The sequence below is a fragment of the Globicephala melas genome, chromosome 20 (genome assembly GCF_963455315.2).
Source record: "Globicephala melas chromosome 20, mGloMel1.2, whole genome shotgun sequence".
NCBI classification, from domain to species: Eukaryota; Metazoa; Chordata; class Mammalia; order Artiodactyla; family Delphinidae; genus Globicephala; species Globicephala melas.
Genome location: NC_083333.1, coordinates 38,510,477 through 38,526,721, shown reverse-complemented (window position 1 = coordinate 38,526,721; position 16,245 = coordinate 38,510,477). Strand labels below are relative to the sequence as shown.

The 16,245-nt window shown below is 53.9% G+C and overlaps 1 protein-coding gene across 4 annotated transcripts in view; it reads left to right on the top strand.

The window, feature by feature from the left end:
- The window catches only part of DBF4B (DBF4B-CDC7 kinase regulatory subunit), a 41,466-nt gene extending 25,445 nt beyond the window's left edge, over nucleotides 1-16,021 (top strand). For 3 of the 4 annotated variants that reach the window (XM_030849040.3, XM_060290033.2, XM_070044409.1), the window contains 10 exons: nucleotides 574-759; nucleotides 1,358-1,408; nucleotides 2,154-2,241; nucleotides 3,419-3,492; nucleotides 5,533-5,566; nucleotides 7,016-7,061; nucleotides 9,370-9,486; nucleotides 12,738-12,846; nucleotides 12,985-13,109; nucleotides 13,963-16,021. In XM_030849040.3, coding sequence (XP_030704900.2) covers nucleotides 574-759; nucleotides 1,358-1,408; nucleotides 2,154-2,241; nucleotides 3,419-3,492; nucleotides 5,533-5,566; nucleotides 7,016-7,061; nucleotides 9,370-9,486; nucleotides 12,738-12,846; nucleotides 12,985-13,109; nucleotides 13,963-14,902 — 1,770 coding nt within the window. In that variant the 3' untranslated portion in view covers nucleotides 14,903-16,021. The other variant, XM_060290034.1, reaches the window with a different exon arrangement.
- The last annotated feature ends 224 nt before the right edge of the window (nucleotides 16,022-16,245 follow it).

Sequence of the window (16,245 nt, the reverse complement as noted above, 5' to 3'; positions counted from 1 at the left end):
CAGACATGAGTTTTGTCATTGCATTTCCAGCACTGTGTTGGGTTCTTGGGATGTAAGATGAGTCAGACCCTCTCAGTGCCGTGACGGGCTCACAGGTAGGATGAGCAGATATTTAGGCAGCTGAGTCGTAGCCAAAACCCATTTTTGTTTCAGGCTTTTGGTAGGGTGGTCAAGATTACCAATGCAGCGTGTGGATGTCCCAGTGTATCTTCACAGCAAAATCATGGCTTAGCCAAGTTCTAATCTTCTCCGATCACTTCAGTGTGCTCTCACTCCATGCAGACTCAAACTAGTCAAATACTCAGAGCCTCCGGGCTTCTGCTGCTGGGTCAGGAGGAGCTGCAGTTCTGGAGACAAGAACCTGTGTCATATATATATATATATATATATATGAACCCTGTTGTATTTCAGGATGATGTCTTCTTGGGGGCCTGGCACCAAACTGCATTTGGTCTATTTAAAGACATTGATTCTAGAACTTCTGGCAGCCAAGATTTCCTTCCCCTACCTCTCGATATTGATGATTCTACTTCGGCCTTTTGGGTTTTAGCCACCTCTGTGATCTGGTTCCAGGTAATTGAGGGGTTTCTGAGCAAAGAAGTAAGTTACATCGTGTCCAGCCGCAGGGAGGCGAAGGCCGAGAGCAGCGGGACAAGTCACAGAGGCTGCCCCAGCCCCAGCGAGGTCACAGTGGAAACACTGTCCGTAGCCAACCCAAAAGGCAGCCATGCCAGCCCCGCACAGAAAGCTGTGGACTCGGTAAGAACCTCATGGGGAAGGAAGTAGGCCTCGGTGAGCCCGCTTCGGCAGTTTCTGGTTTTAGTTTCATCTGGTTTATTTTAATCTCATATTTGAATTCAGGGGCTGAAACTGTCTTATCATAGCTCTGGATCCACACACCTCAGCGACATGCTATCCCCACGCCCTCCCTTCTGTGATACACGTTCACTTTTTCTGGGACTTCAGAGTCTGAGGTTCAGAAGCAGTAGGAGCGTCCTCTGTAAACCAGAGAGGGCTTGTTGGATTGGCCGAAGCTTGTCTGCTGGGGAGTGCGGGCTCTTCAAGAGAGGTCTCAGGACATTTGTAACGCTTGATCTTGGGTGAATTCAGAATGCCCTTCACCAGGCTCCAAGCTGCCTCGGCTGCAGCTCCCTGTGGGTGACCTGAACTTGAGTGTGGCTTTACCTTTACCTCTGAAAGGTTCTCCGGGCTCTCACTTCTGCCACTCCTCAGCTGTCACTGCTCCCAGCTTTCCGAGGGATGTGACTCCCAGACGTCCTTGCCAGCCCCCGTGGAAACTTCTGTTTGTGCACAGGTGGTCTCCACAGCTGCCCCCATTGCTCCTCTCTTCCACCAGGTGCCTCTGAGCAGAGGGAAGGAGCTCCTGCAGAAGGCCATCAGGAACCAGGTGAGCTGAGAGGGACGGGCTGGAGGCCGGTGTCTCTGGCACAGGGACGGAGTCAGCCTTGCCTCTGGAGGTTCTTCTGAAGCACTAACACAAAAGGCACACCCGGGCAGACGTGTAGAACTGTCGAGATTTTCTCCTTACAAACGAGGAAGTGGGGCTCAGAGAAGCTAAGTAATCTGCCCAGAGTCACCCAGGGTGGAGGTGGTAGAGCCAGGATTTGACTCCATGATCTTTCCAACTCCAGGGCCTCCCAAGAGAGCTTGGGAGAAACGCTGTGGCACGTGTCAGACTTTCACAAGTAGCTGTTTATCCTTTTCGTGAGAATCCAGGGCCATTACAGTGAAGTGGCAGGAGGAGGAGTTCAGGTGCCATCAGTGGGCACCTTGGCTGTGGCTGTGACGCGGGAGGGTGGTGTCGCCGGACTCGGGCAGCCAGTGTAGTTTCCTGCTCGATGATGGTGACTGTTTATTGTGTTCTTCTGGTCCCAAGGTGGCCGGAGCAGAGCCTATAGGCAGATCAGCAGTCCGTGCCCTCCCGATGTGGCCAGCCCGTGCGGAGGAGAGGCTCTTCCCGGGGGGTGGGATCAACTGTCCAGGCCCTGTGCTCTCGCGCCTGTCCGCCCCGCCCCACACAACAACCCCGCACATGGATGACCCGGGGCTCCCAGAAGCCAGGCCAGCCTGTCCCCTGGTGGTCAGGCCTTGGGGGGTCTCATGCTCCTGCCTGACTTGGCTTGTCTTTCCAGGGCAGCGGCGGCGGAGGCGGTGGCGGGCGCGGCAGCAGCCTCCTGAGCAACGCCCGCTCCTGGGGGGTGCGGATTCTCCACGTGGATGGTACCCTTCCTGCCCGGGGCCTGCGGAGGGGAGGGTTGCCGACTTTGTCTGGGAACCTTGGCTGTGATAGGGACCAGAGCCGTGTACTAGTTGAAGCCAGATGTACTCAGTTACTTACTGTGCTGCTCTGCTACGATGCGGGGGGTGGTGGCGTGGGGAGCAGCACCAGCAGTAGCAGAGCGCGGGCGCTGGGGAGGCTGCTTTGTTTAACCCACGCACAGCCCTCCTCAGCTGCTGTGACAATCCTGTTTTATAAATAAGAAACAAATCCTAATATCCATGACCCCTTATCAGGTATTTCCGCTGTGCTAGGAATCGCCTAATTTAATCCTCACCGCAGTCTTCTGCCCATTGTACAGATGAGGAAATTGAGCCTCAGAGAATGGATTAAGTAAATTATCCATAGTCTCACCAGGAGTGAATAGTGTGGCTCACATTCCCACCTATTTTGGCTCAACTAAATTTCATGTTCTTTCTTTCCTCTAGGGTTGCCTCACACTATAACCACCTGTTTGCAGGTTATAATAAATTTACATGAGAATAGCTGTCTTGAATCTGCAGCCAGCCCTCACCCCCAGCTGCACTTTGCTTCTGGGGTTTTTTCTCTGACCCATTGAAGGGGGATGGTCCAGATCCAGCCCTAGATCTGTGGTCGGTGGGGGGGTGCGGGTGGTAGGGAACTGTGCTGGGGAAGATCCTGGTCTGGGATGCTGGGGGGTTCCATCGCCGCTGGAAAACCAGCCATTTCTGACTTGATCTAATTTCCTGCCTTCCGTGTATTAGAGAAGCTGCAGCATGTGTAGCCCCTGCTGGGTCTGCCACCTAAGGGTGCATCTGAGTAACTGCCATGGCTTGGTCTCCCCCACAGAAGCCGCTCTTCAGTAGAACCTTAAAGCTCTTTATGGGTCATAAGGCACCTCCTGTTCAAGACTTGTATTCAGTGCTCCAAAGGAGCGTGAAGCCAGCTTAGGTACTTTTCCAGGGATAGAGGACCCAGCCCTCTCTTTTATTATCAGCAGGTGCAGAGATGACACGTAGCCAGAAGGTGGCAGGCAAGGCTGGTGTGATCCAGCAAGCCAGGCCGGTGAGAAGTTTAGTCCCCCAGCCCCAAGACGGGGCTGTGCTGGGGAAATGAGGAGAGGAAGCCTTCGGCTGCAGCCCTCTGTTTCCTCCACAGAAATGATGATGCATGTGCAGCAGCTGTCTCTTGATGCGCCATGTGTGAAGAAGCAAGGGCCAAAGAAGCCAGAGGTAGGTCATTCCCCTGAACTGAAGGGCAACAGCAAAGTCTGTGACAACGCTGGTAAACCCAGGACCCACTCCAGCCACCTCCTTCTGGCCTTGACCGAGAGGCCTCTCGGTCAGCTCATCCCTGGTGCTCACAGCCCTGCGTTGCCCTGTCTTCTCTCCTGCCTGTGCTACCTGCGCATCCCCCTGCTACACTGAGGCATTCGTTGCAGCCTGGGCTGTGGACTGCCTGCGGGTAGTCCTGGCCTGGATAAAACACAAACCCTCGTGGCCTGCTGGCCAGCCTGCCCTTCCGAGGATGGCTCTTGGCCCAGGAATGAGCCTACAGATTGCACGGGTGGCGGCAGTGGGGTGCTGGTGTGGGAAGTAGCTGCCGTGTTCCAAATCCTTGTTTGGCTTTTCCTTCCTTTGCTGGAGTTAGAAAGTGATGTGTATCACATCAAGAGAGCCGGGCTGATCTAAAGCCACGGGGTATTCACCCAGCCTGCATCCGAGGAAAAATTAAGCCCCACAGGTCCATCCAGGGCCTGATACCCAGGAGCAGAACCACATCCAAACCAGATGGCGCGCTCAGCCTCGACACCCCTCGCCCCAGCCCCTCTGGTTTGGGCATCTTTAGGGTCTTGCTGCCGCTGCTGAGTAGACTTACATTGCTCGCATTTGGGAAAAGTATACAATGAAAGTCTCGTTCCCCTCCAACTCCTGCTCCCCAGCCGCCGAGCTCCCTCCCTGAGGCCCACAATGTGAACAGTTTCTCAAATGTCCTTCCAGGACTCCAAGCATCTACAAGCAGATACATCAAAATTCCCCCCTTTTACGCGAATACATAGTATTTTTACTTTGTTCGCTTAATAATCTCTTTTGTAGTTACTTGGGACCCTTTCGGAGCAAGTTCTGGGTACAATCTGCTGATAGGTGAGGGCAGCTGGAAGGCTTCTTCGGGCTGTGTTTGCCCCGGCAGTGCGGCCTGGAGGAGAATCTGGAACCTCCTCGGGCCCAGAGGCGCACACAGTCATGGAGCCGTTGGATCTCTCATCCTATCCGCACCCTCCCAACTCTTTAACTGATTTTTAAAAATTTGTTCCATTTGGTTTTTAATATTAGCTTTGTTTGAACTTCGCCTAAAAGTTGGTTTGTTGTTTTCTTTGTTTGTTTTATTTATTTATTTTTGGCTGCATGGGCCTTCGTTGCTGCATGCGGGCTTTCTCTAGTTGCAACAAGCGGGGGCTACTCTTCGTGGTGGTGCACAGGCTTCTCATCGCAGTGGCTTCTCTCGTTGTGGAGCACGGGCTCTAGGCGCACGGGCTTCAGTAGTTGTGGCACATGGGCTCAGTAGTTGTGACTTGCGGGCTCTAGAGCACAAGCTCAGTAGTTGTGGCGCACAGGCTCAGTAGTTGTGGCTCGTGGGCTCTAGAGCACAGGCTCAGTAGTTGTGGCGCACGGGCTTAGCTGCTCCTCAGCATGTGGGATCTTCCCGGACCAGGACTCAAACCTGTGTCCCCTGCATCGGCAGGCGGATTCCTAACCACTGTGCAACCACAGAAGTCCCCTAAAAGTTGGTTTTGACAAACACAGTCAGGGTATGCGAGATAGGGCACCGTAAGCAAGAGGCGTTGTCTTCACCCTTTTCCTGTCAGCTGCCCTGAAATGGCAGCCATGCCTAGAAAATACAGGCTGCCGTTAGCAAGCACATACTCTGCGTCAGGTCTGTTACCTGCTGGAATTTCATCTGTGCCACATCCAAAGAGTTAAGTGGGAACTCTGCACATCGGCCCCCTAGCCCTTGCTCTTTGCTCTGCCCTGCATTCCCTGTACAAAGTCAGCTGCCGTTGAGATTCACGCACAGAGTTCACCACACTTCAAGTCCCTGGGGAGGTGGAGGGAGCCGTGGTGCTGAGGTCTGCTCCAGCTCACAGTCCAGCCGTGGGCAGGAAGCTAAGTGGGGCAGACTGGTGGCAACTCGGCTTACTGGGCCCAGTTCCTCGACCCCCCCCCCCACGCCGGCTGCCTCACATCCTTAACCTATTTTCCCTTTCCATTTAGGGAACATGTCCAGCAGAGTCAAGAACACGGAAAGGTCAGTGTGATAGCTCCTCCTCATTTAATTGCCATCCCTCCCTCCCTAAATGCTTCCCCACGACTCCCTCTGTGGCAGCATCTGCTCGCTTTTCTGCGGCAGGAAGCAAGTCCAGGTTGTATGGCCCCATCGTGTTTCCTGGGCCTGAGCTTCGGAGAGGAGAGTGGTGGGAGAGAGGCCTCCATGAGCGAGTCCCGGGCTGCTGGGCCGGGCCTTCTCTTTACAGCCAAGACCTCAGGCGGTCGCTCTGGCTCCTGCATCCTCTGGCTGTTCCTGGTCACTGATCGCAGTTCAGCATCCTTTTCCTTCTGATTCAGGAGCAGTTTGGGGTGGGCACTTTGACAGCTGCCTACCACTTGCAGAAATGCCAGACTCCCTGAAACTGACAGACAGGCAGAATGGTAGGCCGGCTCTCCTTGGACAGCAGGAGAGTTTCTCCCCCTGGATGTTCCTCCCAGAGATGCTCTTTAAGTGGCATTTATTCGTGCACAAACAGGAGCTAAGAAAAGTCACTTGGCACCTCTCACATGTGAAATCCAAGGAAATCTGTAGGGGACTTGATTTTAATCACTGGCTCAGTTAATTAGAAAGACGAGACGTCGCCCCAAAAAGTAATTAATGGGATCTGCTGCTACTCAAGGAGAAAGGCTGCTTCTGTTTGGGCACTGGTGGCCTGGAGCGGGTCTGGGAGCTGAGAGGGGCCAGCCTCTTTGGGGATTTGGTTCTGCCCAGGCTTCCAGTGCCTTGGCTTCCCCTTTGACAGGACTTCTGGTCATTGTGGGAGCGTGGAAGTGGTTTATAATGCCTAAGAGAGTCTGTAAACTGTGCAGATAGGCAGCTAGTAGGGGATGAATCTCTTGATTAATTGACTCCAAATCTGTCTTCTCAGCACCCCTTTGCCCTGTTTTTTCAGGAACCAGATTTCACTTTTGATATTTTTTTCCTGTCCTTCTGCCAGGACCTTGAAACACTCTTTCGCTCCCTTCCTCACTGCTCCTCCCCTAAAAAAAACCCAGGATTCTCGTGGAGAATTCTGTCTAGGAGCTGTTCTCAGGCCCCTTGGTAAAGGTCTGGGAAGGAGCTGAGGCTTTTAGCAGAAACCAACCGGGGCTGGGTTTCTCCCATGCAGCCAAGTTTCTGACGGTCGAGGTTGACAGCCTCCAGCACCCACGCCCAGGAGGCTGAGGGCGGGCACACCTAGGACCCCGGGCACCCTGCAGCCTCTCCCCGCAAGAGTTGCTGCCTCTCTCCCAGGTAGAGGCTGGAGGAAGTAAGAGTGGGTGCCTCGCTCTGCAAGTGGAAAGGTGCACCTCGGGGCGGCGAGCGTTCCAGCTCCGAGAGCCCTTGAGGCTGTGGCAGAGCCTCACCTCCCTGCGTATTTCCTGCGTGTAGAGCTCAGGGCCCACACCGGAGCAGACAGATGGCTAACGGGCACACTCTTCCTTCCAGTGGCCAGACTGAAGGCACCGTTCCTCAAAGTCGAAGATGAGAGCAGGTGAGTGGGCCACCAGACGCAATGGAGGAGAGGTACTCGGGGGCCCCAAGCTGCCACGGGGACATGGAGCCCCTCAGCCCTGCACTTTTGTCTTCCCCGGAAGTCCCTTTGTCCCCTCTGTCATGGAAAAGTCGCACACGGTGCCTCTCAGGGGGCCCCGTGCCCAGCCGGCACTCCTCTTGGTCGTAAGTCAGAGGTTAATGATCCTGTGTGTGAATTCCCTCCTTTTAATGCTCTGCTTTTGCGAGTCCATGGTGTCCCACCCAGGCTCGGTTTTGCTCCTCGTTTCCCCCCCACATGTACACTGACACTTAATACTGAATCGTTGCTGGTATTAGTGCGAGTACAGTCTTGGATGAAGTGAAGATCTCTGGGGTGATATTGGGGTTCCCTTGTCAGACCACCTTGTACTTGATGAAGCCTTTCTGTCTGGCTGCGTAAAACCCTTTCCTGGTACATGTTATCTCGTGACAGCCCTGGGTAAAACCGGCATGAGGAGAGTCCATTCTCTTCCCAGTGGGGAAACTGAGGTCAGAGAAATTAAGGGACATGAACACGGCCACTTTCCTAATGAATCTTAGCCCAAAGCTAGAATCCACATCCAGCCGGGCGCCCTCTCCACTCTGCCCTGTCTGCCCCCACGAGGGCCCCTTCTTACCTAGAGCAGGAAGGTCACATTGATGATAACCTGATGAGCTGTTAGCCACCTGGGTTACCACTGACTCTTCTGTAGAAACTAGATCAGGAGTCTGTGAGAATCTAGAATTAACCCAAAAAGTTTTTTTAAAAGAGAAAAAGCCCACATGTACCCAGCAGCACCTCCTGCACCAGAATTCTCTGTGTCCCTCAGCTCAGGTGGGCCAGCTAGAGACCCAGGCCCAGGAGCCTGGCCTGCCTGCCCACCCTCCAGATGGCACCGGCACACAGTACAGAGCTGGCTCTGGCAGCTCGAAGGCCAGTAGACAGAACACAGGGGTGGAAGGAGGCCCCCTCGTCTGCTGTGCCAGTGGGCCGGGAGGCACGTCCTTCACACTCAGCCCCTTCACAACCAGCTAAGTCAAGTAGTCATGACTCCAACGCAGTGGCTGAGACACCGCCAGGGCCTCAGTATCTCTGCACACGGCATGCACAGGCCGTGTCACTGGTAACCGGAGCAGGGTACATGGGTTTGTGTGCCCCTGGCATCGTAGGCAAGATCCAAGTGGAGTTGAGCTTTCTCACGATCCTTTTTTACATGTGGTTCTAAAGCAGGCGGTCTTCAAAGCCCAGCATAGCCACACCAAACTCAACTTTCCAGGCTCCTAAGCAGGAACAAAGAAACATGGAGGAGGCGAAAGGCGGGTACCAGGGCTGTGAAGGGCGCCTCCGTCTCCTTCAGGGTCCAAGAAGACTTTTTTTTGGCTGTGCCGCACGGCTTGCGGGATCTTAATTCCCCGACCAGGGTTTGAACCCGAGACCCCTGCAGTGGAAGCGCCGAGTCTTAACCACTGGACCACCAGGGAAGTCCCCAACAAGACTCATTTGTTAATTCACTCCTGAGGCCGCGGGGCTCTTACTGTGCCACCCAGCAACCCAGGGCCTGCTCTCCTCTGGAGCACCGGCCACTGCAACCCAACACGGTGTGCCCAGGGTTTGCTGAGCATCCACAGATCGCCAGATCTGGCTCTGAAAGTCTCCTGAACGTGAGCAACTTGAAGCAAACCCCCCAAATCACTCAGTATAGGTCTGACTATCCAAAACCTTCACTGTGCCTCTCTTCCTTCCAGAGCACCACCCCTCAGATAGTACAAAGGACCAGCCCAGAGCAGAGATGTTCCTCTTCATGGAACAGGAAGATCACTGCTCTGGGTTAAACATCCTTGCATTTAGATTCTGCCAGGCTAGAGTCCTCAGAGGTCACGTGAAGATCGAGAAACAAAATGGAAAGATGGGAGGAACTAGATCAGGATTTGGGAGACGTGGCCTCCCATCTGGACCTGGCCACTTACAGGTCGTGAGCCCTTGGGCAAGTCACAAAACCTTTTGGGCTTTGTTTCCTCTTGTGTAAAACAGGGTAACACCGTTGTCCCGCTCAGCTCAGAAGTTACAGGATTCAGGGGAGGCAGTAAGTGTAAACAGTCTTGGAAAGTAGACAGGAAGAGTGTTAATTTAAAATATTAATCTCACCTAGTAAGGCAGATGAGAGCATTGTTCTAGAATTTAAAAGTTGGGCAGGTGAGAGTGGAATTCTCGGGAGTTGGGCCAGCCCCCCTTCCTCACCCTTTCCACTTCCCCACTGTAGTCAAAGTGGAAGTTTTCTGTGTTTCAGGAAGTTTCGTCCTTTCCACCATCAGTTTAAATCCTTTCCCGAAATTTCTTTTCTGGGACCCAAAGACGCAAGTCCCTTTGAGGCCCCGACGACTCCGGGCATCTCGCAGCATACCAGGTGGGTCTTTCTGGTTCCTGAGTATCAAGAGCTGGTTCCAGGCCAAAGTCCTCCCCGTTGGGCCTGCTGGTCAGGTTTGGGAATGGCCATGTGTTAGCTCCTTAGGCGAGGTCTATTCCGGGAACTTAGCCCAGAGAAGAGAGACGCCAGGAGTGTTCATTTTATTTGGTGCTTTCCATCCATACTGAAGAATTTGACTTGTGTCCAGAGGGCAAGAGGCTGTTTTCTGAAACTCGAATTATAGACCACCTTCATCAGAGTCCCCTGGGGTCCCTTTAAAAATGCAGGGTCCTGGACTCCACACTCATAGAATCACAGTCTCTGGTGATAGAGCCCCCAAACCTGCATGTTCGTGGGCTCCCCATGTGATTTCAGTGCACATCAAAGTTCGAGGCCTTTTGGGCTAAACATGGGGGCAGGGGATCTGGGGGACCTGCCACACCATGTGGTCCAGAGTGGCTTGTATGCTGGTCGGTATTCCTACTCTGCAGATGGGTGAGAGTTTGAACCTTCACTGACCAAATCACAGAAGGAAGGTGGTTCGGGTGATGGCCTGAACACCTTCTCAGCCCCTTTCTAACTTGTGGGCCACAGGGTTAGTTTACAGACCAGGAGAATAGAAGGCAGATGTTCAGCCCGAGGGTCCCCAGGGCCAAGGAGGACCTGTGGCTTCCACCAGCAGAAAAGGGCCACGTGATCAGGAAACAGTGCTAATGGTAAGAAAAACAGAAAGGGAATGTGGCAGTAGATGGAAAGCAGAGGAAGGCAAGAACAGGCTGGGGTGAAGTCCAGGTGGCCCTCATCCCTTTCCCAGAATGTGCAAGGGACAGCAGAGAGGAAGTCATGAGGCCGCCCGGGCTGGGCCTGGGCGGGGTGCTCGGCCTGGGATGGCCTGGGGATGGCAGAGGAGCCGACAGGTTGCAAAGGGAAGACAGTGAAGCAGTGAAGCTTTGGTGACCAGATGTGAGGAACAGAGAGGGGGTAGCCCAGCGTTTTGGGGGTGTGCATAGAAAATCTGTGGGAGGAAATGTTAAATTTTTTTTTAATTTTAAAATTGTTATATTTTGGTTCAAAATTCAAGAGTTACAAAGGGTTTAAAGTGAAAAACCTACATTCTACACCCATCCCCCAATCTCCAGACTGTGAGTCTCTCTCCAGAGAGAGTTTATGGACAGAAGTACATTGTGTATCCTTTGTTCCCTCTTCTCACAATATTCTTCCCTGTGCTGGATCTTGCTTTTCCACTTAACATATCTTAGATTAATTTCTATTAGTACCTAAAAAGCATCTTCATTCCCTTTAATGGCTGCAGGGTATCCCATGGTATGGATTTACCGTATTTTATTTAACAGACACGTAGATGATTTCCAGTCTTTGGCTATCATAAACAGTGCTGCAGTGAGTAGTCTTGTTCAGAGTACATTTGTGACTGTTCAAGTATATTTGCAGGATAAATTCCTAAAAGTGGAAATGCCAGGTCAAAGGGTGCTTACATTTGTAATTTTGAGAAATGCGGCCAAATTGCTTTTCATGGAGGTGATGCCAGGGTACGCTGTCACCCGCACTGGACCAGAGCCCGTTTCCCCATCCCCTTGGCTAATACTGTGAGCCGTCAGACCTGTTGACTTCGGCCAATCTTATAGATTAAAAACCGTATCTCAGTGTAATTGTAATTTTAATTTTTTTTCTTTTTATGAATGAGCTTAAGTGTGTTTTCCTGTGTTTGATCATTTGAATTTCTTTTTGTGTAAACCTTTTTCATATCCTTTGCCCACTTTTCTGTTCAGTTATTGATCACTTACTGATTTGTAAGGAGCCCTTTGTGTTTCAGGGAAATGAGCCCTTTGCTATGTTATTAGTTATAAATGTCCTCCCCAGTTTATGGTTTGTGTTTTAACTTTGTTTATGTTTTCTGCCATGTATATATTTTTAAAAATTGCATGTAGTTGAATTTTTCAGCTTTTTTCTGTTTCCTGGGTTTTGTGTCATACTTGGAAAGTCCTTAGGGGAATATTTTGGACCCGTTGAGTTTGCTGGGACAGCCAAACACCAATGCCCTACAGGCTGTTAAAAATGCAGGACTGACTACAAATAATAAATGCTGGAGAGGGTGTGGAGGGAAGGGAGCCCTCCTGCACTGTTGGTGGGAATGTAAATTGGCGCAGCCACTATGGAGAACAGTATGGAGGTTCCTTAAAAAACTAAAAATAGAGCTTTAGTTTTGATGCCATATGATCCATCAGTCCCAAGACATGGAAGCAGCCTAAATGGCCACGGACAGATGAATGGCTAAAGAAGATGTATGTAGACACACACACACGCACACGCACACGCACACGCACACACACACACACACACACACACACACACACACAGCGGAATACTGCTCAGCCATAAAAGACACTGAAATAATGCCCTTTGCAGCAACATAGGTGGACCTAGAGACTATCATACAAGTGAAGTAAATCAGGTAGAGAAAGACAAATACCATATGACAGCGCTTATATGTTGAGTCTAAAAAATAATACAAATGAATTTATTTACAAAATAGAAACAGACTCACAGACATAGAAAACAGACTTATGGTTACCAAAGGGGAAAGGGGGTGGAGGAGGGATAATTTAGGAGTTTGGGATTAACAGATACAAACTACTGTATATAAAATACATAGACAAGAAGGTCCTACTGTATAGCACAGGCAACTATATTCACTATCCTATAATAAACCATAATGGAAAAGGGTATGAAAAAGAAAAAATACACACACATATATATATAAACTGAATCACTTTGCTACATAGCAGAAACTAACACAACGTTGCAAATGAAGTATACTTCAATTAAAAAAAAAAATACAGGACTAAATTCAGAGGAGAGGCCAGGTTCAAGAAAGATGTGAAAGTCCTCAGTGAAGGTGCAGCTGTGCGGGTCAGACGAACATGGGTCTGGGTGCGTGTGCAGAGCTGGAATGTCCTCAGGGATTCCTGCTGCCGCTCATCAGCCGTCCTCACCTGTGGTCTGAGATGTGTGGGCAGGGACAGGACAGAGCTAAGGAAGGGTACTCACAGGGAGGCCTCGCCTTCCTTGCTGCCTCTCCTGAGGCCAAGTGTAGGCAGGCCAGCCTGTGCCTGCCCGGCTCTGGCCATTTTGGTCCATCCCTGCCCTGGTCTGGGCTCCAGGCCCCGGAGCAGCAGTTCCTGCTCTGAGGGCCCCAGCAGTGACCGCTTTCCCCCACCCTGTCCCCTCGCCAGAGAAGCCAGGGACCAGGAGCCAAGCCGGCGATCGGCCGCCTGCACGGTGCCCAGGAGGAAGAAGGGGTACTGCGAGTGCTGCCAAGAGGCCTTCGAGGAGCTGCGCAGGGTGAGCTCCTTCCCCACCACACACAGCAGCTCCCAGCCTGTCCTGAGGCCGCCTGCCCCACCCGGTCTCTCCCGCCTGCTCCGCTTGTCTCCCGCCCTGGTCTGGTCTAATGCCCCTGCCTCCTCTCACCCTGGGCAGCATCTTCAGAGCCCCCAGCACCAGGGCTTTGCCCTGGAAGCCCGCCCGTACGCCGAAGTGGATCGGATCATCGCCCAGCTGGGCCACAGCTTTGCGGACATCCCCTTCCAGGCCAGCCTCCCCGGGTGAGCGCCACCGTGCCGCCCTGCTGCGGGTGGCGGGCACGACCACCTGAGGTGGGAAGGACCCTCAGGTTGGCGGCAGCAGGGACCAGGCTATGGCATCCCTTCCCTTTCTTACTCCTTCCTTCCCTTTCTTTCCCGCCATCTCCTGTCCTGTTGGTTTCGGGGGGGTTGGGGTGGGGGAAGACCTCCATTTGTGGCTTCAGCTCATCAGATCAGGATGGGCCCTGATCAGAGTGTGGCTCCCTTTTCAACGCCCGGGCATCGCCACAGTTGGGGGCACAGGAGGAGCAGTTCAGCTGCTGTTTCCCGCCATGTGCCTGGTCATGGGCCTTTCTGGCCTTCTAGAAGTGGGGAGGGGGATTCCTGGGTCCTTCCCAGGTGGGTGAAGAGGAGGATCTTGCTGCTTCTCTAGACGTTTACCCCCAGAAAGGATTGCAGGGGATTCAGCAGAATCCCAGGGCCCTCTGAGCCCCAGCTTCCCTCTGCTGCCCACCAAGGAGCTGTGGCTTCACCTCCCACCCCAAGTCTCCACCCCGGGCAGCCTCCCTGGGCTCAGGTTGGACAGCCAGGACCTGTGCTGCTTTCTCTAGCCACCAAAGGGCACAGCCTCCTGTGTGAAGTTAATAAATGGAGCAGCCTCTAACCTGTTCCTCTGGCCAGCCCTGAGCACGGGCCGCAGAGCCAAGAACGGGCCTCTCACAGGGACCCAGAATGGCCAGCTATCTTCAGCACAACCAGAACACAGAAGGCCCTCGCTCTGCCCTCGGCCCCAGCCTCAGCCCGGGAGGACCCCAGCTTGCCACCTGCTCTGGAGTTGAACGCTATGGCCCGCTGGGTGCTTTTATCCCCACAGGCAGCCAGGCTCCTTGGCTTCCGATTGTGACCCTCTGTGTCCTGAGACTCCGCCTCCCAGCCAGCCATCCTATCTCAGGGCAGCATCTCCCAGGAGGAGGAAAGAAGACGATCACCAGGCCCCAGGTGCCTCAGAGCAAGATGGGACAGTGGGCGGCATGAAAGCACCAGCTGAACCTGTGGAGGCTGGCAAGATACCTGGACCAATAGCAAGCCGCCAGGAGCCGGGAGGGTCGGCTGATGTCTCTGTGGACCCCCGAGAGACACCAGTGTCCAGGAGCCCTGTTTACCAGTGCCTGCTGACCAGCTCTGGATTTGCTGAACTCTCCTCTGGCCCAGACCTGGCACTTGTTGGCCACAAGCGGAAGGTTCAGTTCCCCAGTGGCAATGCCGAGAAGAGGCCAGGGGTGTCCTGGCCACAGGCCTCATTCTTCGTCCCGAGAGCCCCCAGCCCCTGTGGCACCAGGACAGCCAGTGGCAAGCATCTTCCCTCCCTTCCCCTTCCAGGCCATGAGCCCAGGCCTCTGGCCTCCCTCCAGCCCGTGTGCCACCAGCAGACCTGCCTGTCCCTCCCGGGCCCTTTTCCCGGGCAGCCCACAGACAGGCCAGCAGAGTTCTGGGCCACACAGGCCCCCTGGCCTGGGGGAGGATGGCCCCCAGGATCTAAGGATTCTGAGTGCGCAGCCTCTGGCCCTGTCTCCCAGCAGGCTGAGCAGCTCCCCAGCGGCCCCGCAGCTCCAGGCCAGCTGCCAGCCCACCTGCACTCAGCTGCGGGCACACAGACCCCAGGAGGACCTGCAGAGAGCCAGGCTACCTCTCTGCCCCCGCCCCTTCCAGCCAGCCGGGGGGCCAGCCACTCCCGATGGTCCTGGACCCCCCAGCCTCTCCCTGTCTCCCAGTCCCAACCCCAGCCCAGTGCCAACAGAGAACTACTCCTGTGAGTCCCCCCAGGCACGCAGCTCTGGGGCCAGACAGCTCCCGACTCAGGGCAAGTTCCACCTCTGCTGAGTGCTGCACACCCAGCCCGGGCTGACCGGGCACACGGGGAGGAGCTGCGCCAGGGGCCTGGCCCTTGAAGTCCACGTGAACAGCTGTGGTCATGGCCAAGCTCTGTGGGGTTGACGGGGCCAGTCCTCCCACCCGCCAGGTCTTCAGGTGGGACCAAGAGGGTCTGGGCTGGGGGCTGCCCTCTCCCCTTCCTCCAGCCATGGCTTGTGCAGCCATGGCCAGCTGCCCAGGCCAGGAGGCAGAGGCAAGGTTGGCATAGGGAGAGCCCACAGAGAAGCTAGAGCAGCAGGCGCCATGGCCTGGCTTACCGTCCCTCTGCAGGTACTTGCTCTGCAGAGCCAAGAGGGTTAGTTGTCGGTGTTCACAACCACCCCCCCCCCCAGCCTCCTTTCCCACAAGCATGTGGCTCTCCTTTCTGAGATGTGTTGTCCCCTCCCCCAGCCCCCCACGCTGGTGCACACAGATCCTCAGGAACATATGAAGCAGAGGAGGGGCTCGGCTGTGCACTTCCAGAGCTCCCTCCCTGCTGCACTTAGTGGGGGCCCGGCACTGACCTCTCCCCTGAGCCCAGGATGTAGCCAGAGCCCCCTCTGGGGACCCCTCTCAGCTCTTCCCTGCCGCCTAGCTCTGGCTGCCCACCCAGAGTTCAGTTCCAGTGTCAGTGGCTCACCTGCCAACTTCTGCAATCACCCTCCTCCCTCTCTCCTTCCCCAAGGACCTCCCCCCATTTCTTTCAGGCAAGCCATTAATCTGGAGACAGAGATGAGTTTGCTATCGATTCTTTGGCCACTTTTTTTTTTTTTTTTTTTTTACATTTTGTACTGTGGTTCCTCTCACCCTTCTCTGCCTCTGTGTGTTTCTCTCTTTAAATGTGGGGCTACCAGAAGGCTGGTGCTATTCTGTATCTCATTTTGGAGGAAGAAAGGGGGGCCTACCTGCAGGTGAGGACCTGAGTTGTTAGTTTGGAAATAGAGCAACTATGTGTGCAACCCTCATAGAGGTCGTGTTTGTCCTTTTTATGCCATCCTGTTAAATTTCACAATTAATCTTGGTTCAGGAGATGTAAAATAAATTTGTTAATAACAAATAGCAAAGATAGGGGGGCTGGAGTATGTGTGTCGGGCCTTGATCTCCCCTCCAGGGACCTGAGCAGTCTGACAGCCCAGCAGATACAGACAGAACAACTGGTAAAAAGGACGGCTGCCTCCTGCAAGTGGGAGAGCATGTGTGGGTGCCACCGCCCTCCTGAGGGCTGCAGGGAGGTGGGGCCGTGCCT